Raw genomic sequence first — 27,666 nt, 5'->3', positions numbered from 1 at the left:
GCTACCTAGCCACATACCGTATTCTTGTTTGGGTGCAGTCACACCATGCCCATCTCGTATGACACACACCCCTGTTACCAGGGTGCGTGTAACCCCATTACACTTACAGCCCACGTGTCCCACAGACTACTCTCACAAGGAGTTCCATTGTACCCACCAGCACCAGTGCTTCAGTACGTTTGAGTAATATAATGTGTAATCACACCGTAGTACAGTATATATATCATTACACAGTGCCCCACTAAGATGTAAACCACATTGGTGCTCACTCACTTTTTATCAAATGTACAAGAGTACACGGTCAACGGGTACCCTTTGCGCTTGAGACAATACCCCATCACTTGATCCTTATAGAACCTTCTCGTACGGGCAAACTCGCATTGGAAATACTCTCCCTTGTAGACCCTCATATGGCTCAACACGCCCCTGAGAATAGCGCAATATTTGCGGCGGAATGGTTTTAGCGACTTTCCGAGTCTAGACCTTCACCTCGCCATGAGGCATGCATCAAGTTTTCACTTGTGAAAAAGGCATTCTCTGCACTCTGCCTCTCATCTGCACGAAATATGCACTACGTGCTGATTTTCTGCGGCGGAAAGTGGTGCGACAGGAAAGTGGTGCGACAGGAAAGTGTTGCGACACTCCGCCGAAAGTCACGAAGACGTCTAGGTCCTGCTTCAGGAAGCGAAATAGACGTAATTGCAGACGTAATCACGCGTTAGATCAATGTGATGTTATTCGTTGCGCCATGGCGGAGCCCATATACGTCTAATCATGATGCTTTTCCGCTCAATTAACAAGATAAATGAACGATCGAAAATTGATGTACGCGCTTACTGATTCTACAGGTAATCACTCTTCGGGTAAACCGTCTGCGCCTGCAGCAGCTATCAGGTAAATCTATATCCTCTATAAAAAAAACTGTACCTTAGATTCTGAAGGCTGGTGAATGTGTCAACGATATTTTTTGCAAATTGCATATGGAAAACTCGTCGCTTTGCCCGTCTTACAGCTGTATAAGCTAGCTTTAGCGAGAAAGGCTTCCGATTATCTCTTTGTTTGACTTTGTGAAGTACAAGATATGGCATAAGGGTACTCATCTCCTCAATGTTTTTGCTTCTGACCGTTTCTAATCTCCATTAGACAGCTGTTACTGCAAAGTCATTCTGTTGGAAATACTTTTTTCGCTGTAATTGCATATTATGCCTTAGGTTCTTGACTCTCTTTTCACCGCCTATTTACACAGTGTGTGTAAAATCTCTCCCTTATGCGCTTCACATTGTGTTTGCTGCTTAAAATTACAAGCTCTTGCGCTCTACATCTTCGGGGGATCACTTGCTATTGAAAAGGTCGCCGCGCTGGCCGTCACTGCTTGCACGCCTAATTGAGTGATGACTGAGAGATTCCAGGTCCCCAAGTCATAAGCGACAACGACGGCGGGGCAACTTTGCCAGAGTGAGAACCACGTAAATTCTAAGGCAGGAACTCCTTTCACTTCAGCAAATACTGGTAACAATTTCGGTAAGCCCGTCAGCCCACTATCCGTTTAAATGAAAATGGGACAACCCTCGTTGAAACCGTCTCGGCGATTGGCCGATACTGAGATTCGCCAGCTTCCGGATACGCTCTCTGCGTTGTGCCACCGCACTGATAGTTTATTTTTGTACACTGATAGATTTATACTCTCAACCGAGAAAGTAAAGTCAACCACTAGGCCGATCTGAGTTCGTTTTTGTATGTACAAATGTTGATTTGATGCGGGTGAAATAGACATGCAGCTGCAAGATCATTCTTCATCATTATGTAGGGGTCCGGCTTGAGCGCTTCTGTCACACTTCTGCACTAGAGCAGAGGAAATTAGCTAGAGGGGAGGGTTTTGATGTCAACAGAGCGCTTCTCACCAAATGCTTTTGACTAGGTGGCTTCATAAAGATTACGCAGAGTACAAGATCAAACTGTGAGCAGTCCGATGTAGCGGGGTCGCATTTTGTCTTGCAGATGCAATTATAAATAGGAAACACTACTACATTCAGTATCCCCTATTTTACCCAAAAATATCTGTGTGTGGTTTGTCTGCCGCTGAGACCTTCCTTCACGTGGCATTTTCACAATCTGCATATCAGCGATAGCGTCGCCTGTTCGGCACATTAAGCTCAATCTCGTCTTGTGTATCGCTATTAAGTGTAGTCGAGCTGATATCAGCAATCGAACCGTTTCGATAGCCTTTCTCACTAAGACCGAAGTCATTCGGTGGAGTCAAATGGTCACGGGCTAGCCAAAAACATTAATCAAAAATAGGGTAAAGTTTATAGCAGTATGAACAGCATTATTCAGTACGAACCCAATAAGTGGGATTATTCTGCTTCAGGTCCGCGGCCTCCCCACTCAAATGCATTGTAATATATCCCCTGCCACGTGGTTAACGCATTTTGGCTGTTCATCAGTCTGTGATCGGTTAGTGGTGAACATGTAAAATATGGTGGTAAGCATCTTGATTAAAGCTCACAACAGTGCTATCAATCTAAATCAGTGGCAACCGGCAAGCCATCTTGCTGAGACGGTCCACAAAAATCATGATGCTAGTACTTCCGGACACGTTTATAGGGTGACTGAAAATTTGTTACATTAATTTACCTGCTGGTCAAAGTCACAGGCACATGAGGCGAGGCCTTAACTCATAGATCATTAAGCTTGACTGCATGTAAGTACAAATTAGTTTATACAGGCTGCGCTACCAGTACATAGCGCTCAGGAGCCATATAACATCTCGTATCGAGGTGCCACCTAGGGGGTACGTGTACGTCGTACAGTGTTCTGTGACTGAGGCGATACTACCAAGCGTTTAGTGGTCAGTGGGTCGGGATTGTCGTGCAGCAATCCTTAATACGAGAGTTAATATTTCAAACATGAAATCAGACACTTTGAGCGAACAGCATCGGATTTGTCAATCTTTTGTATTGTAAAGTCTTAACAGCGTAACATATGTTGCATCTGCTCCAAATTACCCTCGAAGGTACACTCGAATTACTGCTTCCCATTTTTTACGAGGAATTCGGTGGCGAAATGGCGGAGAAAGACAAAATATAATGCGAGAAGATTATAAATGGTTCAGAAGACAAGCAGGTTTTACAAGTATACTCATAGCAAATGGCTCGTTGCGAAATGAGTAGATTTTTTGCCGCTCAAAGATGGCGAGGAGCAATGCGACGACGCATTCATTCTTACCGGTATCTGATTGGTATCCTTTCGTATGGGTATCTTCTTGCCTAAAGCACAGCCTGTATAAGAGGCTAAAGTGTCAGCATTATATGGATTTGGTTGAGCCAGAAATGGCTTCTTTTACATCTTTGGGGGCTGCCACTCATGCCGCATCTTCTTTACCATGAAACGTTCGGATTATGAGGATGGTTTCATAGCAGCATGAATCAAAATATACTTATGCAATTAGTTGGCCGCACCAAACCACTATCCGCAATTTCTTTGGGCGCCTTTATAATGCAGGTCTCCACATATGAATTGCCGTGCTTAGAACAATTATGGGCGAATATACTGTCGGAATGGTTTATGCATAGAGACGATGCTGGCTAAACAGTTGGGTCACTTGACCATTGCGTCATTGGTGAGTTGAATAGCCCCTCGAACATAACGAGCCAATTTCAGACATTAATTTTTTGCACTGCCTATCATGGAAAGTTGATAATAACCATCCACTAGGTCGAGTGCACGGAGATAGACTGTGCTATTCTGTTGTGGCTCCTGTCAAAATGTCGACTTTTGCATCGAAACAGCGGCTGCATTTAGCATATTGCATGCACAACTCGCTGCTTCCTTTAAGCCTGTTTGATAATAATGACAGCACCGAGGGAGAGGTTTGCTCACGCTATAGCTTAATCCGCTCTATTTTTGCACAAAAAATAAATATTTATTGACGTCTCACCGTTCAGCTGTGAAAGCTTTTGTCGTGTGACGCAACATCGATTCCAGAAGCATATTTTTATCATGCTTTTTGATATGGGGGCAATGGGCGCGGTGATTCTTTCGTCACTGCACCTCCCTCAACAATTCATGTAATGGTTTTGTGACATCGTTTAAGAAATCCATCGTACTCATCTACATTAAAGATCCGCGAGCGTCCATACAGATGATAAGCTCAATTGGCACCTTCTGTACCTTTTGGTGATTTCAACATCGTGTAATTATCAGGCGAAAATCTCTACGGATGACTCTCTGAGCTTAGTCCGACCTTGAACCGGTGGTAGAGGGGAAAGACTTGTAAATACTCGGACTTTCCCGGTCACTTCATTCGCACAAAAGAAACGTTATCGCCACAAACCCATAGTCTTAACTCTTTCACACAATGGGCGCTTAATACGGTGAACTGACTCAGCAGTATCGTTACAATTTTACAAAACTGAATCATTCCAAATAATATAATACCAAGACCAGGTTTTTCTAGTTGTTACTACGTCTACTTATCCCTGATGCCAGTAATCGTGATACACGGTCGCTCCACCGGCTCTAGCACAGAAGACTCTAACTTACAAATTTGGACGAATGTTTTATCAGAAGTGCAAACTGGAGAACGATGTACCAGCACTCATTCCTACTTTAGCAAATATTCACTTTTGACACCGTAATAGACGATCGCTATAGTCTCTCTTATTTAATAATCGCGGCTTAATGCCACTTCTACCTCGAGGTGACATCGTTGTTCATCAATGCAAATGATGTTGTTTTTTCCAAGAGCTCTCACAGCTTCATACTCGCGCCAAATCGACCTTTCTGGCGAGGGTTAATCGAACGACCTTGCGTGCAAGCTCAACCGCTCGAACTTTTCAGCCTAAAAGGATACACACAGCAGGTGCTCAATATTCTTACCGATTTAACCGCTGTGAGTACCATTGACACTGAATGATCTCTCTTTTCCTCATTGTGATGAAAGAAACCCAATTCTTTGAGCGCACTCATAATGCTATTACCTGCTGTACTTCAACCGGCAATCGTGGCACGGAAGTTGTATTCCGCTTTTCATACGACATTCACCCCATCCTCGGACGAGATCGGTTGCACACGGAAAGTTGCGCTACGAGCCGCACTTGTTTAGAGACCCCATCCCGGCGTTAAGAGTTTATAGCTTTTGAGCATAATAAATGGAAGTGAGAGGTCGAGAATTTTTATTAATGCACACAATACGGCGGGATTGGCGTTAAAACTCCCACGACATAAGCCGCTTTAGTACTTTCCACGTCGAAAAGCCCGGCCAAAAGGTATTGCACGTTAGTGCCAATTATCGTATGTGTTGCCCTGGCTTGAAGACCGCTAGCGTAATGCGCTACATTTTCATCTGAAGCATGGCTGAGTTCATGGTGATCATAGCTTTTCTCACCCAGAGCAAAGTACTCCCCGTTCCTGCTTTCAGCATGATGAACCTATGCCATCAACTCAGAATAAGAGCTGATTGTGATCGCAACTCAAATGGTAAATGCTGTATTCTTAGGGCTGGTGAGCACCTCAAACAATTCATTACTGCTTCCGGCTCTTTTGCCACCAGCGGCTTATTGCCGTACGAGAAACTGAAGACTTGAGATTATTAAGCGCATCAAGCTGGCCTGAGGACAGATAGTCGAGCAAATCGTCTTTCACTCTTACACTGTATCCAGTTTCTTACACTCGATCGTTGAAGTAACTACTACTAAGCGCTACGGGATTGCCTTGCATTTCGCACAGAAGAAGCTTTGACTCAAATCGCCCGCATTAACAATGCACAGAGGTATGGCTCGTAAGTCTTACCCGGGAGCATACCCGGGCCCTTTCGTAATTAACTTTTGTTCGACTGTAAGACAGACATGTATTCAAGATTAAGTTCTATAAAAGCTACAACTGAATATACATTTTTTCTGTGCTAAACAATATGACTATAAGTGCTGCATGACGTGAGGCTATAAGCTTAAGCTCATCCACAAAGTTTGGCCCATTCAAACAGATACATTTTGATTCGACGCTGGCAGACATCCGGTATTTGCACTACTCGCTGTGCATCCGGTTCCATTTGTTCTGGCGCACTTTACACAGCTTATTTCTATGCGGGGCTGCCAATCTGGCACTGTTTTTCGCATGCGACTGCTGAGCAAGTATGCGGCCTCATCTAAACCGGCAATGTCTCAATGCATCGGTACCCATCGGCGCCGCCGCGACTGCTGATAACTTGTCCACTCGAGGCACCATCATTCATGCTTCGTCTTGCTTCAGCTGCGAGACGTCGATCTGCGTACTTTTGCTTAAAGATCAACGAGGGTCGCGAGTTCTCGGGCGTTGACATTTTTGCCCTTTCGTGGACCATTAATTCAGCTTGAAATACCGCAAAGGACGCCTCTGCCTTTCTTGACGCGTCGGATCTACTTTACCGTTTGGTCATGACTTTTTAGCGGCTACATCTAAGCCTGTCCTTGTAAGATCGCTTTGATAGAATTCTTATGCCCGTATACTTCTGAATCACCAATGTGTCCATAACCGCTTTAATGAAGTTAACTTCGTCCTAACGTATGATAAAGTTCCTAGACGCCGCGATTCGAAGCAATAGCCATGACTACAGCAAATCATTACATCTCGAAGAGTTGTCATGTCCGTAATCCTATTACATTGTTTACGCTTCTTACTTTGAAATTAGTATTTAAAGCTTAGAAAATCAACTGTTTTGCCTTATGAATGTGAAAATTCGACTTCAGTTTCAGCTGGTCGAATTAAATACCAATCAGAAGCACGAGTCATTGTAACCCATTTTAAACTTACAAATTTTGAGTCAAACGGTCGAAAGTACGCCAGAAGTACGCCGCGACGTCTTACTTCGTCATGTTCGCTTGTGCTCGTAGCGCCATCGACGATGCCAAAACGCTCAGTAGAGCGCTTGATGCTACATCTTCCACATCTCAGCACCCATTAGTCAATTTACTGCCTTCTGTCGTGCCTTTTTGTCGATCACAAGACGCTTCGATGTATCTTGAGCTCTTGAACACATTGACACGCCTCGTAGCGCAATTACTCGACGTTCACGTTCTCTCTCCATCGATTCAATTTTCTGCTGGTGAAACAGTAGCAGCAGATGCTCTGGAGTGGTGGAAAGAGGTGCAGCGAAAGACATTTGTGCTAGTAAAGCGTCACAAAGCCACTACAGCGACTCAAAGTGGGTTAGAGAAGTCTACGAACAACACTCTGTGGCCGCTAAGCTCTCGATCTCAATCAATTAATGAGCTTCAGGCCAATCGCAGTATTGTGCGGACATTTGAAAGCTTTGCAGAGCTTCCAATGGACGATTTAGCAGCCGACTGTTGCGTACAGGCTCTCAGTCTCATCGTTCAGGCACTAGAGCGAACGAATCGCTTTAAACAAGGAGAGTGTAAAACAAGTAGAAAGCAAGACAAAACACATTTAGACGCTTTTAACAGTGTCGTGGATGCTGTTGCGTTTGCTACGGCTAAACTGCTTCAACTGTGGGCGTCTATAAGTCAGGAATTGATCACTAGATCTCAAGCGAATTCAAGAAAACTCATGGCTGTTGAACTTGTTAATGGATGGCTACAACCACGCAAAATTGGTACACGTCATATGTTACATGAACACACGCTGATCCCTTCGGTACCTATTCGAGCATTTTTTGGGACAAAACAATGGAGTTGCTCTGCTTGTGAGCGTCTGTCGCCGGTTGTAATGGGCGATGGAACCTGTCCACCGTGTGTCTATCGTTGTGCAGCGTGCAATTTCAGCTTGTGTCGGGAGTGCTTTACGCGAATCCCGAACGTCGTACACATTCAATCAAGTTCTCGAATGCTTGAATTGACGACTTTAAACTCGGATCATTTTTTTGCGTGTGTGTCACGGCTTGAAAGCCAATTCAGACCATTAGTAGTCTGTCAACTTGCTCAGGAACTACGACGTCGAGTAGATGAGCTGTATCCAGTAAATTTTCACGGATTTGCGGCAATATTGCAGTTGTTTCATCAATTAATTGCATCAGACAGAGGGGCGGGGGTTGCTGTTGTACAGACACCACGCGTGACGATAACTGGGCAGTCGGATGCTGCTTGGTTTCCATTGTTTATGCGATCATGGACCATGGCTCTAGGCACGTTATTGGGATCGTTTCTGCGTGCGTCAACGATGCTAGACGATTGTGACGAACTGGACACAGCAGTGCGACGCAACAGATCATCGGATGATGGCTTTCGAGTACAGTGGACCAGTGGCTATGCTGAATATCGTACAACGTTACAGGTGCTTATGCAGACATTGGTAGCTGACGAACAACACCCGTTTGTAGTGGATGCAACGCTATGTTGGCTCGCACTTGCTTTACTGACGGCTGATCCCCGAAGACGTTTGATTTATGATACACAAGAGCGTCTAGATGGTTTTTTTGTAAATGTCACAACCATGTTACTAACTCCAACGCTCGAGATACTGAGTAAGGCTCAAGATGATTCAAAGTGTATCGATGCGACTTACCACCAAAGCGTTGAGCCGGTCCGCGTATTTGCCGGTAAGGATTTTCCGGACGTTCAGCTACATTATACTCCAAATCGTGAAGATGAAAAGACTACCCAGGAAATGTTGGAGATTAAGAAACAAGACGACTTGTGTATTGCGAATTATCACAAGCGCAGGAGACGCGAGAATCGAGAAAATCATGAGAAAAACGCACATGATTCTTCCACATATTATCCTGGTCTCTCGTGCCACGAAGGTGTCGTGTGTGATCATTGTGAGCTGCCGAACTTTCAAGGCATTCGGTACAAGTGTGCATTTTGTCGTGACATGGATTTGTGTAGTCACTGTTTCGAGAGGTTTTGTGTTCATCAAGCATTACCTGATTCAGCAAGTGAGTCGGATATTAAACCGATCCAGCATAATCCCGGCCACATTTTCATACGTATTGAGTCACCCATTCCCGTATTTGCCTTGAAGCATTTTCAGCCACTTTCGATCGATTTATTGACCAACACTAAGAAAACAAGTGAGTCAAGTAACGTCCTGGAGAAAGAAATTGAATCGCTTGATGTGTTAGATTTGCAATGTGGAGACTGTGGTGTTCTGGTCGCTACAGGGCAGGAAGACGAGGTGGTGTACAAATGTGCCAATTGTTTTTCAACGCGAGTCGTGTGTGCTACCTGTTTGGCTCTTGAAGAAGCGCAGAGTCAGGGCAATCCAAACGAGATGCATGCACCTGGACACGTCTATTTTGTTATGACAGCTCTCTGGCGGCGGCATTTGTCGAGCTCGTGGGACAGCACGATTACAAAGCTGTGCTTTCGACGCTTGTTGCATCCGCCAGCTTTGATTTCACGGCGTCGTTTTCCGCGTGACACGGAGCTGTTTTACTTGACACTCAAGTATCTTCACTATGGACCGCTGGCATTGTTGTCACGGTGGCTGAGTATGAGGAGGGAACTTCAGGAACTCGAAGCATTTTGTGCCTGTGACGAGGAACGATACGAGTACGAGCGTGAACAAGAGCGCAGAACTATTCATCATGTTCAAAACAAATCACCATCATTTAAGCCTTCGGTGCACTACAAAGCGAGTAAAGCACGTCTTGAGGATATCCGTGTCAAATGTGTGAAGATTGAATTGCATTTGTTGGCAGACGCGAATATAGTTGAGTGGCTTCTGTTCTATGCAAAAACATGTCGATGGCTTCTCACTTTCGCATCAGCAGGTTCAGGGACTGAAACGGTTTCACACAATCCGTTTGATGAGCCGCTTTTGCACTTTTCAGCCGTATTTGGCGCATTCCCAGAACACTTTTTCTTTGATTTGTGCAACGTTGTGTACTTGTTGGGTCTGGAGCGATTATCGTATCGTAATTTTGTACGCGAAGCTAAGAAATTAGGACGATTGGGGGATGAGGTGACAGAAATCATTGAGCCTCTTGCGGTCATGTTGACTCAAATTGTTGTCTCGCCAAAGATGACAAAGAATCCCCACCTTCGAATCGAAGCTTTGCGATCCCTTTCGACTTTATTGACTTTTGTATCCAAGGGTCAACAAATGCACCAACGCGAAGGACATCAGCTAATGGAAGCATTGTTCAAGCGCCATAATTTATTGTCCAAGTGGCTTGTTGCTGGTCTACTGCAGTTTCATTTCGAGATGGATCGGTACAACGTTAGCAACAATGGACTTGCGTTCAGCAGCGCCGCATCGAGCGGCGATCACATATTGTGGGGCTTTCTACCGACTCGGTTATCTGTGACGTTGCTGTTGCGATTTCTTTGGCAGCTTCCAAGTCCACGTCAGAGCCTTTTGCATATGTTAAGCAAATCGGAAAATTGGCACACTCTCCTGTCGGCTGATATACGTTTAGAAATCAACATTGAACAGCAGCTCACAAGTCTCGTATGCGGATTATGGAGTGACATCGCCAAGCTTTTTGATGAAGCCAATTCCAAGATCACAACATTGCGGCAAATCCACGATTTGCTGCAAGATTCAGTCGACGGAAGTGTCGTGGTGCTTCCGTTTCGACGTGATATGCTCGATGGATATATTGCAATTAACGCAAAACAGTTGCGATTAACAATGCGATTTCTGGTCGAAGCTCTGGAGTTGACGTCGTGGTTTGCATCGATTGTAAACCAAGAGAGCACGGAGCGATCGTTTTCAGCTCTGATTAGTGCGATGCGTCATGTGCTGTTGCAGTCGCTTGTGGTGGAACAAGCAGCTCGCACTTTAAGTTTTTTAATTTCTTCATTGTTCACTGTTTACAAACAAGACGAGTGGAATTTCTCAAGGCCATTGTTAGATGATGGAAAGCAGATACTGGCACATTTGATTGTGCTTGTGGTGCGCTATACTGGTTATAATACACACCCCTCGTGCGGTTGTTCTCCTTCGTCATTTTGGAAGCTTGCACAATTAAGTGGCAACTTGATGACGAAAAGGATTGGCGACTTGGACGCGCATGTGCGCTGGGGCATGAATACGTTGTGTACACGCATCGAGTCGGAGAAACATTTAAGCTTGACTAACTGGGACGATGAAAATGGAGTATTGGACAGCGAAACTGAAATGAATGAAGATGAAGCGCTTGCTGTGTTGGAGAAAGAAGCTGCCGTAACGAGTGTATCTTCAAAAATGGAGACAAAGCGAGTGGGAAGACGTTTTATTGCGATGTTGGCCAAGGACGGACGGTTTAATTCTCGACAATTTGTCGCTAGCTGTCAATTTTTGCGATCAAATCGGCAACGTGATGGAAATGAGGAGGAAGGTGAACGGTTTGTGTTTCTTGACAACGCGTGGGTGCAACAATTTGTTGGTGTGATGCACGAAGCAGATGAGATGATTCACGTACACGAAGCCATGGAGGCGTGTTTAGGAGACATTCCGGATCAATATCTGGACCCTCTCCTTAGCACGTTGATGACAGATCCTGTGCGTTTACCATCTGGCAATATTGTTGATCGTGCTGTCATTGCTCGTCATCTCTTGGCCTCGTCACAACAGGGTGGCAATATGGGGAGAGATCCATTTACGCGTGAGCCCTTGACGATGACCATGGTGAAGCCTTGTGATACTTTGCGAGCTGAGATTCAGTTGTATCTTCGAACCAAGATGCGCCACTTTCGCAAAGTCTCAAATGAAGATGTTATGGCTACATGGGGTCTGGGCTGGGACATCTTATTTCAGAGCGACACTGAAATGGAGGTGGGATTGGGAGACCTTGTAGATAGAGGCAACGCATAGCAGTAAAGAGATTGGAATTATCGTGTATATTGTAGTTCTACCTCGAGATATTTGGGATGCCTGTAGTTTATAGTTTTAAAGATGAAGTTGAATCATGACAAACGGTTTATGGTGAGCATTGATAATTATAACCCAAGCCAACCTTGATCACTAAAGAAAAAGCCCAATGTGGATCCTCCTGCTATTCCTAAAAACAAAGAGAGAACCATGACAGCACCACCGGAATCCCGATCTTCTGGATTTAAAAGACGTGGACCAACTCCCATTGTCACAGTCGATAGCAACCCATTCGAAAGTCCAATAAATAGGTTGAGAATGATGTTGTAGGCAATGGCAATCATATCGTCATGACCGAACGCATAGAGTGACGTGCCTGCCACACCCATGAGTAAAAGCGGGATAAACATCAAGCGCAAGATCGAGAGAATAAAACATCTATCACTGCTGAGTAGCTTGTATACGGCAGCACTGGTCAATATACGTCCGAAAAAGTCTCCATAATTGTACGATCCAACAATCCCAGGAGCACAATACCAATTTGCAGTTACGGTATGTGAAACGTCTGAATATGGAGGGACGAAATTACGTGATGCAGCACATCCGAAACCAGGAAAAACCGACAATGAAACGAAAAAGACGAGAAATTGAGTCACAGCAGGCATCCAAATGAGCCAAAAGATGCGTTGTAGATTGCTCAGTGTCTTGCGTAGAGATTGATCAGTCAAATGTTCTTCTTTAGCTGATTCAGCGTTACGTTCTAGCAAGAACTTGACACAGGGTAGATTCGTAAGATGACGATAAACAAAGAGTGCAGCAATAAGCACAAGAATTAAAAGTCCAAAAAAGAGGTAGAATGCAAGGCTTGTTGAACTACCTGTCTGGTGTATACCACCAACAGCAAGACGAAGAAGTGTAGCCAGTGAAATATTCAAGATACCAGCAGTTCCATTTCCAATTTGCACGGCTTGTGAAAACTTTGGAATTGGAAATAAAGCAGCAATTGCATAATATGTCGCCTCGGACAAGGTATTTCCAAACCCAATACAGCCAAAACAAATGAGAACAAGAATCCCACCAGTCGTTTGATTCGAAAAATCAATAGCACTGAAGACCATAATGAGGATAGCCATAAGAATAAAAATACCATAACCAACATGCACTCGGAACTCATGTGTAAGTTTCTTGTCCAAGCTCCAAATCATTTGAACAGCTTGTCCAATAACCATTGGCCATGACGTACAGAGTGTTGTAAGGAATGAGAAGTCAAGACCAGAATTTGCAAATTCAACCGAATAAAAGTCTTGAGCACTTAGACATGAATAATAGGCCCATAAGACAGATGCATTGAGAAACATGAGTGAGAAGAAAATAGTCCGCTCATTGTGGACCATATCGTCCCATATGGCTTTAGGTAGACCGTCGTAGCCTAATTCAACCTGATCGTCTTCAACGAGCTTTTCGGATTTGCTTGGAGTTTCGATCATGATCAAAGGTTGACGTGGCAAGATGTGAAATGACTAACTTGTGGCACTTTCCAGACATATTGACTTTCGCGGATGACGAAAGAGAAAGATACAGCAAACACTTCACCTAACCATTGGGGTTAATTCGGACCACACCTGGGGTACGAAAATTTGGGATCTGTTTCTAGCTAACTGTGCAATATGCGCCATTCTACGATTCCGCGTCTTATCATTTCACAGAAAAGCATACCCATACGTCTGACTTTTTTGCTTTTTTAAGTTGCTTGAGGCCTTTCCGCTCTGAATACAATTCGTAACACACTCTGTTAACCTTCGGCAGTTCCACATGTTTTACTTTTTGTGTCTAGAAAAGGCAGCTTGTCAATAGCGGTAACAGCATGTAACAACTTGTTGTGCAATCCTCGTTTATAAAATCATTCATGTTTACTAGCAAAGACGATGTAAGAAGTCTGGCCGGTGGTATGAATTTATGATCGAATGACGATAGAAGGAGAGTTACTTAGCTTGGTACCGGTAAATGAAGATTTTGTTCGGTGATCGACTTGAAGGACACTGAACCGGTAGAGAAGTCCGTGCATGATTTCATTAAGATGCAGTCAAAGCGATGATGCCTCATTGCTATACAATGCACGACTATCGCTGCTCTGAAGATGAGCGAACTCTTAAGCATTTTAATAATTTAAATACATTATGGTGTCTTTTTATGATTTTGACGTATTATGTATTGAGTTCTGTCTGGATTTTTCTCTCATTAGATGACCGTTAACGTGTAGCATTTCTTGAAGTTTTGGAATACGATCGAAAAAACTGTGTCCCGACATAGCAGCCAGTCTATCAACGACCCATGATACCAAGTATCGCATATTACGAACTTGGGTGTGGAGACCCATGTACCCTCGTTTGCAATGAAGATTTGGCACAGATTTTTTTTGCTCTGACGTGACTCGAAGGTCGACATTGATTTCGACTTGATATCATCAACAGTCTCGATTAGATTCTCGTGGACAAAAGGCGTATAACTTGGCCTTCCCAGCAAATGTGACTTATCAATCCTCGCCAGTAGTCCGACGTGTGATGATCAATTCGCCACGATCACAAACCAACGTTAAAGTGACGTCTACTCACCTCCTCTGTTATCTCAGTGTTGATCTTGACTGCCCCAACTTTTAAGTCATAAAAACTAACGGCAGTTTAATACTTCTTGCATGTATATAATAATCTGTGGCGACATCTCGTGTCAGCAATGACGGCGAGATCACCAACTTATTGCCGAGAGTTCGTGACAGTAAAAATTGCAGCGGCACACACGCTAGCGTATTAAACTTAAGCAAATCATCGTTTCGATGACAAGAGAGGAGTTTTACGTTTATTATCTCACCAACCCGCTTCATGCTTTGGGACATCTGCAGCGAGGCTGCCGTAGCTCTTTGCTTAGAGGAAGCTTACTTAGGTCACCGACCTAACGTCTGTACAAGAATCAGGACAAGTGGTGTGAATCGCATTCCGCTACCTTCAAGATACCCAAAGCCTTAACCAAGGCAAATACACTCCTACGTTCAAGCCTGAAACTGTATTCATTTATTTTATTTGCGGCAGAGCAGTCTATATCTGATTGTTATGCATGACTACTAGCAGTCAAATGCGTTTTAGCGCTCAAACGAGCTACAGCGTATCTGATTAATTTAGACGCATCAGTCCCGCCGCGTAGTGGCTTCATGTTACGGTTTAGCCATACCAGTGTGTAATTACACTGACTTGTGGAATCCACACCTCTATATCAAACCATCTTGTGTGACCCACCCCAGTATACCAGGGTACGTGTACCCTGTTACACCATCAACGTGTGACGCAGTATCTGGTTCCAGGAACAAGGATGTCACTTTTGACGCGCACTCCCCAACCCAGGCGCAGGACTCGTGGCGAGTCTGTAGTGGTATCCATCCATCCGTCATAGTTTGAGAAGAATACATAGGATCCTTGACGAAAGCTGCCTTATTCTCAAACTCAGTATTCTGTTAGTGTTCTGAATGACGGAGTAATTCAAATCGAATAATGAGCTCAATGCTTCTTCCGGTACCAACAGTGATAATTCGGCAATTGACCTGTCTATCTGGACCGATAAGAGTTTTGTCGATGGATGTGATGGGAGACCGACGACCCCCTAGGTCTACCCGTCATGAGCGGATCATTTTCTCGCTGCGAATCCGTGGAGCTTAACCTGGTAGTACCGAGTCAGCGGAACGGTTACAAAGTAGGACTATCCTTCGTAACTTCAGTGACTAACCTTTCTATCTAGGACTTGCAGTAATTTGTGGGTCTGCAGGCACTTAAACATGCAGTACCAGCTTTCAATTTCTCCAGAGATTTCTTCTGGGTATCGCATTATACTTATACCGTCGTAAACTCTTGCCTCAGCAACGATACATTCTGAAGAGCGCAATATACGGTTATCTTTCTTTGTATTTTTTTAGTTGCCATGGTCCAATGCGGCTCATGCCTACCGAGACTGACAGCAATACCCATATACAATCCCATGACCGCTATCAGAGTACTGAAGCTTTATATTAAAAACACTCCGCTTCTTGAAAGACGAATTTATGATTTACAAAGCCCCAGCAGGCGAAAACTACGTTAAAGTCGATCAATAGCCCAAGGCATTCAAGCCACGTCACGGGATGAGTTCATATCCAAGACCAGAAAGAGATAACGCTCCACGGTTTCAAAACTTCACTGGATGGTTCATTAGAACATTCAATACTGTCATTAATCCCGCATTGAAAGACGTACCGATGTTGATTTGTATTCTACAGCTCAATCGCCTCTGCGTGCTGTATACTAGTTTTTGTTAATCGGGCGCCGTACTTAAATGCACGACGATCCTGATCTGCACAAAGCCTTGACTACTGATATCACAAATTAACAACTCTGGGCTGTAGATACCAGGGCTGGGCTCGATTAGGAAGTAAAAAAGAGCAAAGTTTTTTGCTTATCTACAAAGCCTGGAGCGCTGATATCACCAACCAACAACCCTGGGCTGTGGATACCAGGCCTTGGTCCCATTGAGATCAAGCTATCGGAACCCACACCCTAGGATTAAGCGCGGGATGCTGGTAGCTTTCCGACCCCGGGTTCCGTACCCCTCATTACACTATGGGGCTTTTTCAGTTAGTGTTTTCTCCTTTCACCCAACTATCACACACCCAATTAGGTGCGGGTTAGCAGGGCGGTTTCACTGCAGGGGTGTGATTGCTCGCCCACTTAAGTGACCTATCTCCGGCGGCCTTAATTCGGATCCTATGGGTATCGAGCCAGGTACCTCCCGATCCCAGACCAATCTACAAACCATTTGAGCCAGGGATCGGTGCCTTGGTCCCATAGACCACAACCTATACGAGGTACAATACAGCAGAGATCTTTCCCAGTAGGCACACGGGCCTACTCTTAGAGGAGGTTTCCCACGAAGGGTTTGCTCGACGCCCTTTCGTGGGAGCTCGCCCGTTCGTATCTATCAGCTCATAGCAAAGGGTGCGCGCAAGGCGCGAGAAATTTATACCACCGCATATGAAAATCTGCGATTACGCATAGCTCTCAGCAACTTCGGATCTTGCACTTCTTAATAGATCTTTAAGTACCCCACCTGATCCTCGGGACACAAAGTTGTTCTCCACTATCAATTTGATGCTGAGATGTAGGGTGGACGCGAATAATCTTGGTGCCAGTCGCACCTACTCGGAGAGCGTCTTAAGGAATGATAACTGCTATCACCCACGGGAGAGAGTTTGTTCCATCGCTGCGAGATGACTCCTGGCAAAGTCTGCTTTTGCTCGCCTCCCTTGTGATCAAAACTTCTTGTCGTACACGATACACCTGGCTAGGCGGTACGAATATTGGCAAAATCTGCCGCTCAATATATTTCACACTTTTGAAATGATTTTTAAGCAGAGACACTGCACATTCTTCCGCTCGGCCTATTAGCTCGGGGAAGACTATCGTGACGCGCTGATGCTCCGTATGGAGAGTTGACAGTTTTTACTCAGCTCATCTTTTTCTTTGCAGTGTCCAAAGCTTTCTTTAAGTCGACCTAATAGCGCATACATAGCTAACGAACGCCTCCAGGCGAGCGACAAACGCTCTCGACCCCGGGTTGCAACGTGTGTTATCCTTGTGACCAACTTAGGACAGGAGCTTTTCCAAACGTATCTTGTTGTTATATGAGCAAAAACTAGAACAACTTGAGCTGCATATCTACATAGGATAATGTCGTGTTAATAATCGGTCGTCGAAGGAACATCACGTACCTTCCAGTGAAAACGGGATTGCCTTGATCCTCGTACAAAGAGGGATTTTTACACCCTATAGGCTTGCGAAATCGATAGCCTCTCGAATATTCAGGACTGACACGTATTCGAATTGTACTGGCACAAAATATATCTGCTTTAATATTCTCGATAGTGCAATATTTTGTACTACATAGTGTGACGCTAGAAGCACAAGTGTCTCCTTTCATTCCCCTTATCCGTAACAGTAATTATCAGGATACTTCCATACTTTGGTGCCTCTGAGCTTGGAGTTTAAGTCCAAAGGACAAAAGTGACAGTGTTGCGAGGTGTACTCATACCCACAAATCAGTTGAAAACTTCGTTGCATGAAATCTGTCAGTCTCGGTTGGAGTCCGTCACTTGCACTTGCATCGCACTCATCAGACGTACCCCCACAAATCAGCCACTCTCTTTAGCTCATATGTATTGCCTGAGTGTTTAAAGATTGGTCATTGTACAAGACTAGTCTCGAGATCCACCTCGTTGTCAAAAGCTCCTATTAGCTCAGAGTTGTTTATGTAGAAAGTAATCACTTAAAGATTGCGATTTTCTTCGTAGAAGCCCAAGTTTTTGTGTCCTTCTTTTTGACCATCAATATAAAAGTATCATTCTAAATATTCATACCGCATAAAAAAGCCGTATTCTGTAAGCTCTCGGCGCCAAAACGTCGAGTCCGCACGCAGGCTGTCCGTGATCACCACTCCGGTCTTATTTACTTGTCAGCCGCCATCTCGCATCCACGAGGACTTTGCAATATAACAGCGTCATTATGACGCTGCTTACAAGCCGTCGACTGCGTGCTAAGGTGCAGAAGACATGCTACAACGATGCTGAAGCTGCTACGATTATCGTGACAGAGAATGAAGTTGATAATTTTATTGCTGAAAGGGAAGAAAAAAACGACGAATATATCAGCGATGACGTACTTGTAGGTCAAAAGCGTCGTTTGAATTCGTCTTCTGCGCAATTGTCCCAACTGGACGCTAGCATTGACTCGGAAATGGGCGTTGTGGAAGAAATTTATTGCGAAAATTTTATGTGCCATCGCAAACTACGTGTCTCTCTATGTCCGCACATAAACTTTATTACAGGCGAGAATGGCAGTGGAAAGAGTGCCATTATTGCTGCTATACAAATTTGCCTTGGAGCCAGTGCGCGCAGTACTCATCGCGGTAAGAGTATCAAGAATCTCATTCGGCACGGCTACGAAGGCAATGCTTTGGTACGAATTACGCTTAGAAATGACGCAGTAGGCAGCGATGCGTTTCGTCCCGAAAATTTTGGTCGTCGAATCATTGTGGAGAGACTTATTCGTCGAGATGGATCAGCTGAATACAGACTTAAAGACGAGAGAGGAGTGCTAGTTTCTAAGCTCAAGACAGACTTAGATGCGATGTTGGATCATTTGAATATTCAGACAGAGAATCCGTGCGCGATTTTAGACCAGGAGAACGCAAAGCTATTTCTTAAGGGCAATCCACAAGACAAGTACAAATTCTTTTTACAATCGACAGATCTGTATAAAATGAGAACGACATACTCCAAGATTGATGAAGAGACAAGGAATATCGCAGAGTCGACGCTGAAAAGAGAAAAGGCCAAGATTGCGACCTTAGAAAAGGCCATGGAGGAAGCCGAAAAGCAGTGGGAAGATGCGCAGAGTGTAAGGAATTGTGTTTAGATAAACAGACAATATTGTCGATGTAAGGGATAATAATATTGGTGATTTTATTTATCAGATTGGAAAGCTGGAAGAAGAGTTTGAAGTGCTTAAAAAGGAGCTTGCATGGTCGTTTGTGGCTGAGAAGGAACAGTCAGCGGCGAAGATGGAAAAGAAAATGAGGCGTAAGAAACGCGATGCAGAGCTTGCAGCTGATGAGTATGAAAAAACAAAGGGGGCGGTGGACGACATGGAGAGAAAACAGAAAGAAAAGAATGATAGGTTAGAGGAAGTGAATACTCGCTTGAACGAAAACAGCCAACGAAAAACAGACGTGAAAAACCGAATCCGTGAAGCGCGTCGACCGTTGCACATGTGTAAAGCAGAGTTAAAACAGTTGACGCAATCAAGGCAACGTGCGAATCAGCGTTTGACACGCCTGCAAGACGACGTGCAGAAGAAACGTGAGGATCATGAAGTGATGATGCGCACCCGATTGCAGCGGAACGATAAAATGCGTGAACAAATCGAACGAAAGCGTAGAGAGGTGCACGATGCAGAGTGTGAACTCAATGAAACGAAAGAACATGGTCAGACGCGTCCGGAGGAGCTAGACGAAGTGGATAATCGCTATGATCGTTGTGTTCGTCATTTGCGTGATTCAGAGGTCGAGATGGGAAAGACTCAAGCAAAAATTAATCAGCTACGGGGTCAGAAGCGCGATAGTTTAGCAGTGTATGGTAGTAGAATTCCGCAGTTGCAACAGCTCATCCATCAGAATCGTCATCGCTTTTCCGAACCTCCCATTGGACCTCTTGGTCTCCATGTCAAGCTTCCTGAAAAGTTTATGCACTTCGCTGTTGCAATCGAGTTGGCGTTGAAGGGGACATTAGGAAGCTATCTTGTTGTCAATGGCCGTGATAAAGCCTTGCTTGATGACTTGAAGCGCCAAATTCATTGCCCGCAGAACCAGGCAAATATCATTATATCGCAGCGCAGTGGACGCCGATACAACAACTTGCGATTGGCTGATGGGGATTTAGCAGCTCATGCAATCTGCAACATTCTAGAAGTGGATGACGACGAAGTCTTCAATGTACTTGTTGATGTATGCAATTGTGAGAGCAAACTACTATTTGAAACTCGTCAGTCAGCCGAAAAAAGTGTTTTAAGTGGATCAAGTGGCAATTTTCGAATGGCACGCTTTGTAACGGAAGTGTATCTTCCGAATGGTGACAAGTTTGTCGTTCGATCTGGTAATTTGGCTTTTATAGCCAACAAAGGTAATCGTCGCAGCTCGATCATCTGCCACGATGTAGATGGCGAGATAACGGAGCTGAACAAAAAGTTAAACTTTTTGCAGGGGAATATGGATGTGCTGCGTCGCGATGAGGCTCGATTGAGACAGCATCGCGAAGACTTTCGACGGCAGATAAAGGAACAAAACGACCGTATTGATTATCTGTCGCGCCGATTTAACCAAAGGAGTGCTGAACTTCGAAGGCTGGAAGATGAGCTAACTGATGATATGCAACAGCACACTTTAGATACTTCGGTGCTGGAAGATGAAGTTCGATCTGTCAAAATTGAGCTGGAGGAATTCAATCGTCGTGAGGAGGAGCTAAATGAGATTTTAGCCAAGACCAATCCAGATCTTGAGGGACAATTGCGTGAACTCGAAGAATTGGATGCTATAGAAAAGGAAATTGCTGCTGCGATGAACGAGTTCCAGGAAGATGCTGATGCTGTCTATAAACAATTAAGCGAAATGAAGGTAAAAGAAATGACGTATCAGAAGGAGGCTGCTGCGATGCGTGATATGGTCGAACAGTGGGAAGATGAGCTGGCTGCTCTCCAAGAAGAATGTGAGGAACAACGACAAAAGGCCCAGCTACACTGCGAGCGGGTAGTTGTTCGACACTCGCACGATTATTATGGTAAGCGATTAACAGATATCAAGCACCAAATTGAGCACGAACGAAGCCGATTTCAGGGCATGGACCTCGCTGAGCTAAGAGACGATTTAGAAACAAAGAAGATCAAGTACCGAAAGAAAAAGTATAACTTTGACAAATTTCGGGACAATCTTGAGCGAATTCGCACAATGCTTGAGGAACGCAAACGTGTGTGGCAAATTTTACGCAAGGAAATTGCCCACCGCACATCCATGGAGTTCAACAAGTACATGTGCTTGAATAACTTTGCAGGCAAATTAAAGTTTAGGCACGACGATCAGCGGCTCGACATCGCTGTGTTACACAATGAAGTGGGCGCCTCACGAGAGTCGCAGGTCACTGATATGAAGGAACTATCTGGAGGGGAGCGGTCCTACACTCAAGTATCGTTGCTCCTGGCCCTTGGTGAAAGTATTGAGTGTCCATTTCGTGTCATGGACGAGTTCGACGTTTTTATGGACTCAGTTAATCGAGACATGACTATTCAACTTCTTGTGGATGCTGCCAAGAAGGATGGCAAGAAGCAGTTTATTTTTGTGACTCCTAACGATCTCAGGTATGATATTAAACTATGACGTATGGAATTTCTTAGTGTAACCACCTTTTATCGTTTCATAGTGCTTTGCGCCGTGATCCGATGGTAAAAATCCAAAAGATGAATCCGCCTCGGGATCGACTAAATGCTGAGCGCGACTAGAAATAGGAAAGCAGAATGTATAACGGCATGAACGTACTGTATGATGACGCGTTGCTGTGATGTTATTAGCAGCGGATGTCTCACTTATTGAAAATATCGTTTTCACAGCCAATTTCCAGAGTAACGTGTTGTAAGTCATCGAAATTGTTGCGTAATCTATCAACACTAGTGTATGAGTGCTGCCTTACAAACTCAGTTATAGTTTCGAAATGTTTCGGCGTACTCAACTAGTTTGCTATTGTAATTTTTTGACAGCAAAAACCGAAGGAAGTCTCTCAGATTCTCAACAATTTTTATCTTATATTCACTATGTTGAATCTAAACGCTAAATCTAGACTTACTGCTCAGCTTCCAATAGAACTTCCTTAATGATCGATGTGCACTCGTCAAGCTGCTTTTCATTCATGACAAGTGGAGGTGCTAGACGAATGATGTTCCCATGCGTAGGTTTTGCAAGAAGTCCCTTTTTAACCAAATTCATGCAAAGTTGCAGCGCATCCGGTTGGCCTGGACGCTCATTTATAATAATAGCATTCAGCAAACCGCGACCACGCACACCTTGAATCATGCTCGACTTAAAGCTGCAATGTCAACAACAAAGAATTAAATCAACCACCAAGCTGCAATGTAAATGGCTGCCCATCACTTACGATTGCATTTCGCTGCGAAACTTGTTGCCAAGTTTAAAAGCATTTTCGGCTAACTTTTCCTCTTGAATAACCTTCATAGCTGCCATCGCCACCTTACAGCCGAGCGGGTTGCCACCATATGTCGAGCCATGCTGACCTGGTTTTATCGTGAGCATAATCTCATCACTAGTTAGCACAGCTGAAACCGGATACATGCCACCAGAAAGAGCTTTGCCAAGAATAACAATATCGGGCTTCACGTTTTCATAATCTACTGCCAGCATTTTACCAGTACGTGCCAGTCCAGTCTGTACCTCGTCAGCAATCCACAAGACGTTGTATTTGGTACAGAGCTCGCGCACGCGGGTGAGATATCCATCGTCTGGCACAACAACACCAGCTTCACCCTGAATCGGTTCGACCATAAACGCAGCAATATGTTCGGCTTCTTTCTTCAAAATCTCCTCTAATGCATCAGCATCGTTAAACGGAATACTAGCGAAACCAGGCATAAACGGTCCGTAACCTCCATACGCCTCTTTATCATTAGATGACGAGACGGCGCTCAGCGTGCGACCCCAGAAATTATTCTTGGCAAACAAAACCTTCGCCTGATTCTCCGGGACGCCTTTAATGTCGTAGGCCCAGCGACGTGCAAGCTTAACAGCCGTCTCACCGCCTTCCACGCCAGTATTCATGGGTAGAATACGATCAAACCCAAGAAGATTAGTCATAAACTCTTGATATTCACCCAAAACATCGTTAAAAAAGGCACGAGAAGTCAATGTGAGCTTCTGCGCTTGTTCCGTGAGCGCCTTAACGAGTTTGGGATGGCAATGCCCCTGATTCACGGCTGAGTAAGCACTTAAGAAATCGTAATATTCTTTTCCTTCTACATCCCAGACTTTACAGCCACGTCCTTTGTTAAGCACAACAGGAAGCGGATGGTAATTGTGCGCTCCACACTTTTCTTCGCGATCAATATACTAAACAAATTTATAAGCGTAATGTTTTATTTCAAAAAAAAGAACTTGTTACCTGCTGTGTCGTCCAAACGGTGCGCTTGGAGCAATTACGCAGCTTTGTAGCGACAGATCGGAGCTCTCGCATGTGAACGACAGCGTTCATTGTTGCTAGACAATCTTGAGCTTATGATGGTGGGAGAAACGAAGAGTGACGCATAGATTCGCATGCGAAAAGACGTGCCAACCCGGACTTAGGATGCTTTTGTCACCCAATCGTTGAGAGCTTGCGCAAAAGCCACGTGTTTGAGATATCCTGAAAGGATTAAGTACGCGGCTTTCAACTAGTCATGAATTCCTCCCATTTGACAGATACTTTCATGTATAGCATAAAGAATCCTAGAATCTTGACACTACATAACTCTAAACATCATTGAACAGCAAAATGATAGATGTGGCGACCTAAGCACGCTACTCTTAACACTTAGCTAGAAGAACAGCCGTATTCATAAACGTTAACGACGGTGTCGCTAGAAATGCCGCATATTTGTGTATAGTACACTATAATAGCATATGAATATGTCGGAAGAGCTCGATGCGACTCTGGAGCATGATATCGCGCATTTGTTCCTTAACGGGCGTGTAGAATCTGGCTTATCAATGCATCCCATGCACACTGATGTGATCGCCGCAGCCGCCGCAGCTACTACGGATGCTGACGTGGACCTGCGAAATCCTGACGAAGAAGAGATTGAAGCGGCCGATCAACACACGCACCATGAAGAGCTACTTAAGGCTTCTATTTTGGAAAAAGTGGCATCTGAAAAGCGTTTGCGTCGTTTGTCCGAGTCTTTGATAGATGACGCTGATTGTGGCCCTGGAGATTTATTCGAGATTTTACCAGAGCCGTATGGTCAACTATCTGCATACCAGAAAATTGAAATTACTTCGGTTCCTGGAGAAGTGGACAGAGAGACGAAAGATTCTTGTGAGCTTATTCGCAAATGTTTAGCGCTGCGCAAGAAGTGGATATCGGTCAATGAGACAAAGATATTGGAATCGTCTTTGGATATGCCAAGCAGTCCACGTTCGGCAGCTGCGGCCGCCAAGCTGCGATACCGAGACGAAATTCCGTACGAACCGCTTGATAATCCAGTACCTGCGGCTACGCATCATCACTTTATGATGGTTAATGGTGTGATGACCGTTTATGAAAACAAGGACGCAGTCGAGCCAATCAGCCGTGTGGGGCATATGGATGAATATTATAGAGACCTGTTTGAGATAAAGCGTATTATCAATTTCGGCCCAGTAAAGACACTGGCATTTAAGCGATTGCAGCTATTGGAAGCGCGATTTAATCTACACACGCTTTTAAATGCTGAGCGCGAACTTGTTGCGCAAAAGGCAGTGCCCCATCGTGACTTTTACAATGTTCGCAAGGTTGACACGCACATTCATCACTCTGCATGTATGAATCAAAAACACTTGCTGCGTTTCATCAAGTCGCGGTTACGAAATTCACCGGGTGAGATCGTCATCTTTCGAGATGGACGTTTCATGACATTAAGTGAAGTGTTCAGGTCGCTCAGTCTTACAGGATATGACCTGAGCGTTGACACGCTGGATATGCACGCAAGCAATACATTCCATCGCTTCGATCGTTTCAACCTCAAGTATAACCCGGCAGGTCAAAGTCGTCTACGCGAAATCTTTCTAAAAACAGACAATTTGATTGCAGGCAAGTACCTGGCAGAAATTACAAAGGAAGTAATTTCTGATTTACACGCCAGCAAATACCAGCTTGTGGAGTGGCGTGTTTCAATATATGGACGCAAACATTCGGAATGGGATAAATTGGGTCGCTGGTTTTATGTTAATAAGTTGACATCTCCACATGTTCGTTGGATGGTGCAGATTCCTCGACTGTATTTTTTGTACAAGAAATTAGGTGAAGTGGACAATTTTCAGCAAATGCTGGATCACATTTTCCTTCCGCTGTTTGAAGTTACACGAGATCCTTCAATCAATTTACCCCTCCATTACTTTCTTGAAACTATGGTCGGTTTTGACTGTGTGGATGACGAAAGTAAAACTGAACCACTCCGTGCTGAGCGTGGGAAGAAGTTGCCGAAGCCGCACGAATGGACTCATGAAGCTAATCCACCGTATGATTACTGGTGTTACTTCCTCTATGCGAATATTGCTGCTTTAAATGAGTTTCGTCGTCAAAAAGGCCTTAAAATCTTTACGTTTCGCCCTCATTCTGGTGAAGCTGGTGATCCAGAGCATTTGGCGGCTGCGTACTTGACTGCCAACGGTATCAATCATGGTATCACTTTGCGCAAGTCGGTTTGCTTGCAATATTTGTACTACCTCACTCAGATCGGTATCGCTATGTCACCGCTAAGTAACAATCGCTTATTCTTGGCCTATCATCGCAATCCATTTCCGATCTATCACGCTCGTGGTTTAAATGTTTCTCTAAGCACCGATGATCCTGTCATGCTTCATTATACTAAGGATCCTTTGCTTGAAGAATACTCAGTAGCAGTCCAAGTGTGGAAACTAACGTCAACAGATATGTGCGAGATTGCACGTAACTCAGTGTTGCAGTCTGGTTTCGAACACAAGTTCAAAGAACACTACCTCGGGCCTAACTACATGCTGCCCGGATCCCGCGGCAATGGTTGGTTTTCATTGTTTACTTGGAGGCGCTTAATTGACTAATTTCGATATTCTTTTGACTGTACAGACATTCGAATGACTAACGTGCCAGATATACGAGTCGAGTACCGTCATGAAACACTTAAGGGCGAGCTAGAATTCATTCAAACGTAATGTAAGCAAGTTTAGTACTGAAATCCAAAATTTTATCGCTTGCAAGACATGCTGTAAAATCAGTAAAATTTGAAATCCGGTAGGGCGAAAGCACTTCGTGTAGACAGGTTTGGGCTATTTTTCCAGCAAATCCAGTTAAGAATCCACGGGCAAAAAATAGCGACGCCTTGTTCACTCGTGAGAAATCGCTGTCGAAGTGAAAAACAACTAAACCACGCTGACGACCGAGCTTACATAGGTGCAAGGTCCCTTCAGCGGAAGCATTCAATACAACTTGAGAAGCAAAGTCGTTCTTGTCTTGCGCTACTCGAGAGAATGATTGAAATTGCTCACTCGCTATTTGGTGTTTTAAGCATGAGCAAGTTTTCGCACGAATTTCAACTCTCGAGCCATCGAAGCTTTTTCACAAATCCGCGACGTGTTTGAAAAGACGATAAAGGAGATACAGAATGCTTAAGCTCTAAAGCTGGAACATTTAATACTGCATAAGATATCCGCAACCACCAGCCATGGTTATCATCAAGAGTGGAAGCCAATACATCGACTGTGAAAATTGCGCTTTTTCATCCATGTTTTCCGAAGGGCCACCAAAGTATTGTTATTAATTATGTGACGAAAAATTCAATTATCGCTATTTGATCAACTGAAAATTGTACACTTGCCTCACGTACTTCATCTCACTCTTCCAACTCTTCCACTCCTTCATCTTCGCTACAATGTAGTTTTGCAGATGGCGCGCCTTTTATGTCGCTCAAAGTATCAGTTTTTAAGCTTTCATACTGTCCCTCCTGGCTTCCTGAATAAGTCAGAGTTTAACTCTGACTGACCGTGCGTCCTTGTTCTTTTCAATCTTTGAAGGTTACACACGTGAGCTTGTCCCCTCATGTGCATCCTCAAATCGATCAAGCCTCAGGTTTCATCCATTCTAATAACGGTGCGGTTCAGGGTTTGAATTCTGTATGAACATTCGTGCGTGGGATGCTTTTTACTATCAGGTTTTGTTAACCATGATCAACTATCTAACAAGAGGCAGCAAAGTAATCCAAATGGAAAGGAATTCCGGCAACTTCATGCTGTTTGACAGACGTGTCGTTGCAACTCCTAATCGAAACAACCCATTAGGACGATTAACTTGAGCAGAATAGACTACCGTACTTCACAAAAAAAACACCTGACCTACTTTTGAAAGGTGATTTTGTTAATATTAAAGGTGGTCAAAAATGAACCGAAATTGTGATTATTTTGTTAAGTTTTTAGGACACCTTTTCAAGATTGTTGACGGTCGAAACAAGGGTTAAAAACGATGAAACTGTTCTTTAATTGGCCAATAGCAACCTTGTTATTCAAGGTCCACACATTTCTGATTATCTAACAGTGACTTGT

The 27,666-nt window shown here is 44.3% G+C and overlaps 6 protein-coding genes across 6 annotated transcripts; 4 read left to right on the top strand and 2 right to left on the bottom strand.

The window, feature by feature from the left end:
• Positions 1–6,849: 6,849 nt before the first annotated feature.
• PHALS_03080 (ubiquitin conjugation factor e4) lies at positions 6,850–11,736 on the top strand (the record flags this gene model as incomplete). The annotated part of the gene is made up of 1 exon (XM_024721756.1): positions 6,850–11,736. The coding sequence occupies one exon, from the start codon at positions 6,850–6,852 to the stop codon at positions 11,734–11,736; it is 4,887 nt and encodes a 1,628-aa protein (XP_024572901.1).
• A 125-nt stretch (positions 11,737–11,861) lies between these two features.
• Positions 11,862–13,220, bottom strand: PHALS_03079 (equilibrative nucleoside transporter family; the record flags this gene model as incomplete). The annotated part of the gene is made up of 1 exon (XM_024721755.1): positions 11,862–13,220. One exon carries the CDS (start codon positions 13,218–13,220, stop codon positions 11,862–11,864), a length of 1,359 nt encoding a protein of 452 aa, XP_024572900.1.
• Positions 13,221–15,396: 2,176 nt separating this feature from the next.
• PHALS_03078 (uncharacterized protein) lies at positions 15,397–16,283 on the top strand (the record flags this gene model as incomplete). The annotated part of the gene is made up of 2 exons (XM_024721754.1): positions 15,397–15,471; positions 16,164–16,283. The coding sequence occupies 2 exons, from the start codon at positions 15,397–15,399 to the stop codon at positions 16,281–16,283; spliced, it is 195 nt and encodes a 64-aa protein (XP_024572899.1).
• A 2,025-nt stretch (positions 16,284–18,308) lies between these two features.
• On the top strand, positions 18,309–21,851 carry PHALS_03077 (structural maintenance of chromosomes protein; the record flags this gene model as incomplete). Its single annotated transcript, XM_024721753.1, has 3 exons — positions 18,309–19,202; positions 19,279–21,710; positions 21,773–21,851. The coding sequence occupies 3 exons, from the start codon at positions 18,309–18,311 to the stop codon at positions 21,849–21,851; spliced, it is 3,405 nt and encodes a 1,134-aa protein (XP_024572898.1).
• A 337-nt stretch (positions 21,852–22,188) lies between these two features.
• On the bottom strand, positions 22,189–23,608 carry PHALS_03076 (ornithine mitochondrial; the record flags this gene model as incomplete). The annotated part of the gene is made up of 3 exons (XM_024721752.1): positions 22,189–22,432; positions 22,502–23,466; positions 23,519–23,608. The coding sequence occupies 3 exons, from the start codon at positions 23,606–23,608 to the stop codon at positions 22,189–22,191; spliced, it is 1,299 nt and encodes a 432-aa protein (XP_024572897.1).
• Positions 23,609–24,015: 407 nt separating this feature from the next.
• On the top strand, positions 24,016–26,283 carry PHALS_03075 (amp deaminase; the record flags this gene model as incomplete). Its single annotated transcript, XM_024721751.1, has 2 exons — positions 24,016–26,131; positions 26,198–26,283. 2 exons carry the CDS (start codon positions 24,016–24,018, stop codon positions 26,281–26,283), a joined length of 2,202 nt encoding a protein of 733 aa, XP_024572896.1.
• Positions 26,284–27,666: the final 1,383 nt, after the last annotated feature.

The sequence above is a fragment of the Plasmopara halstedii genome (assembly GCF_900000015.1).
Source record: "Plasmopara halstedii genome assembly, contig: Scaffold_208, whole genome shotgun sequence".
In the NCBI taxonomy this organism is placed as follows: domain Eukaryota; phylum Oomycota; class Peronosporomycetes; order Peronosporales; family Peronosporaceae; genus Plasmopara; species Plasmopara halstedii.
The sequence above is the reverse complement of the archived record's forward strand: the minus strand, read 5'-3'. Positions and strand labels throughout refer to the sequence as shown.